At 41.4% G+C, this 1,742-nt stretch overlaps 1 protein-coding gene across 2 annotated transcripts; it reads right to left on the reverse strand.

Moving 5' to 3' along the window:
* Positions 1–46: 46 nt before the first annotated feature.
* On the reverse strand, positions 47–1,175 carry LOC107683096 (zinc finger RNA-binding protein-like). Of its 2 annotated transcripts, none has more exons than XM_016479183.1 (3): positions 1,061–1,175; positions 399–624; positions 47–297 (listed from the first exon to the last, which is right to left on the reverse strand). In XM_016479183.1, exons 1-3 carry the CDS (start codon positions 1,120–1,122, stop codon positions 151–153), a joined length of 435 nt encoding a protein of 144 aa, XP_016334669.1. In that variant the 5' UTR covers positions 1,123–1,175; the 3' UTR covers positions 47–150. The 2 variants fall into 2 exon arrangements, with proteins under 2 accessions (XP_016334669.1, XP_016334667.1); XM_016479181.1 differs by having other exon boundaries at positions 48–297; positions 384–624.
* Positions 1,176–1,742: the final 567 nt, after the last annotated feature.

Consider the following 1,742-nt stretch of genomic DNA (forward strand, 5'->3'; position numbering starts at 1 on the left):
TCAACAGAAGAAAGAAACTCATACAGGTTTGGAACAACTTGAGGACGAGTAAATCATGACCATTTTTAATTTGGGGCGAACTACCTCTCTAAAAACCCATTATTTCATCTTCGATAAATCTGTTTATGTACCTGGCAGACTCGAAAGCATTCAAGTCAGACTGAAAGAGAAATCAGATGCACCTGTCTGGAAGTAGGCCTCGGTTGCGGTTTGCTGCACAGGTGCGATGCTCGTTTGAAAGTACTGCTTGTTCTCGTAGCTGCTGACCGACGGCAGTCGACCGTAGCTATAATTCTCCTGTATAACCAAATTAATTTGGGAATAAATAAATGAGCCCACCTGAGAGGCATCATTAATATGAATGATGCAAAGAGAAGACTGACCGGTTCAGTCAGCACCTGGTAGGTTTGATGGGTGGTCGTCAGCTGCGGCGACGTTTCGGGCTGCTGGTAGCAGTAGTTGGGGGCAGGATGGGGCTGGTAGGTGGGGTAGGGGGCGGTGACCGCGGGACTCGCAGGTTGGGCGGTGGGGTACGAGGCCGTCACAGCATGGGCCACTCCAGGGGCGGCCTGGATGTTATAGCTGCCCGTGGTTGGGTGGGAATAGACAGGAGGCGGCTGGGCACTGGATGGGAATTTCAGGATTCAGAATGAATGTGGTTTATATGCACCATTACAAGGGTCCAAAATACCATGGTAATAGTATATACTTTAAAGAACACCTAAATATAGTACTTTCTGCAAGCATTTTTAATGCACCCTTTACAGTACAATGTAATTATATGGTAAAAGCATAGTACTAAAGGTTTACCATGGTATTAACATGGTACTACGAGTCTATAAGAACGGCAGCACCGCGGTATTTATACTAGCACACGCATATTTCACTTTTCACGATATCAAAACATCATGCAAGCATCAATACACACATAAACAACAGCACCTTAAGAGATATTTGCGCACTGGCCGTCAGCATCTCGCTTAAATATCCGTCGTGGCTTTATGACTGCTGTAAATAAGCGGTGTGTTCATGAGCGTTTGTGTGTGTGTTTGTTTTGTACCTGTACTGCGGGCCGGCGGCGGCAGCTGCATGTGTGAATCCATAATAATTACTGGCCGCCATCTTAGAAACTTCAGCGGCAGCGGCAGCGCTCACGTGATCGACACGTGTCCGTGACGTCAACGGTGACCTTCCCGCCGCGGAGCCTAAAGCTAAAACCGTTATGATGTAAAGATGAATTTATATGATACAATTTTGTCAATATTTATATACCTATAAACAGGAGTGGTTCTAGGGTGAGTAGATTTTCAGGGCTTATCTGTGGAATTCAGCTTAAAGATGTAAATAATTATTCCTATTTTTTAAAGTGGAGATAGACGTCTTTTTTTATTAAACTTTTTATAAACAGCACAATATACACATAACATTTACTTAAACATTTTTTTTTAAATGGATAAATAACCATACAAAATGGAAAAAACAAAGACAGCTTAAATAATATACAAAATAATAAATAATAAAATAAATACAAATACAATATTGTATATGACTACAAAAAGCCCCTGACAACATTTCAAATGTCAAGCAAATTTGTTTCGATTAGTGCCCAGTTTTGTTGGAAAATGTCCGATTTGAACTGTAAATCTGCAGTTATTTTCTCAAATATACTGTATATATCTGATTCAGGTTCGTGCATCTTCAACCAGTTCACAGTGATTATCTTCCTAGCTGCCATTAATAAT

This window comes from Sinocyclocheilus anshuiensis, unplaced genomic scaffold (genome assembly GCF_001515605.1).
Source record: "Sinocyclocheilus anshuiensis isolate Anshui unplaced genomic scaffold, SAMN03320099.WGS_v1.1 C32916469, whole genome shotgun sequence".
NCBI classification, from domain to species: Eukaryota; Metazoa; Chordata; class Actinopteri; order Cypriniformes; family Cyprinidae; genus Sinocyclocheilus; species Sinocyclocheilus anshuiensis.

What these genes read in the sequence shown, in the direction of transcription:
- LOC107683096 (XM_016479181.1), bottom strand. Translation starts at nt 1,122, where the DNA reads ATGGCGGCCAGTAATTATTATGGATTCACACATGCAGCTGCCGCCGCC. An exon ending in GCCGCCGGCCCGCAGTACAG is followed by an intron (nt 625 to 1,060) that starts GTACAAAACAAA and finishes ATTCCCATCCAG; the next exon opens with TGCCCAGCCGCCTCCTGTCT. An exon ending in ACCAGGTGCTGACTGAACCG is followed by an intron (nt 298 to 383) that starts GTCAGTCTTCTC and finishes TTGGTTATACAG; the next exon opens with GAGAATTATAGCTACGGTCG.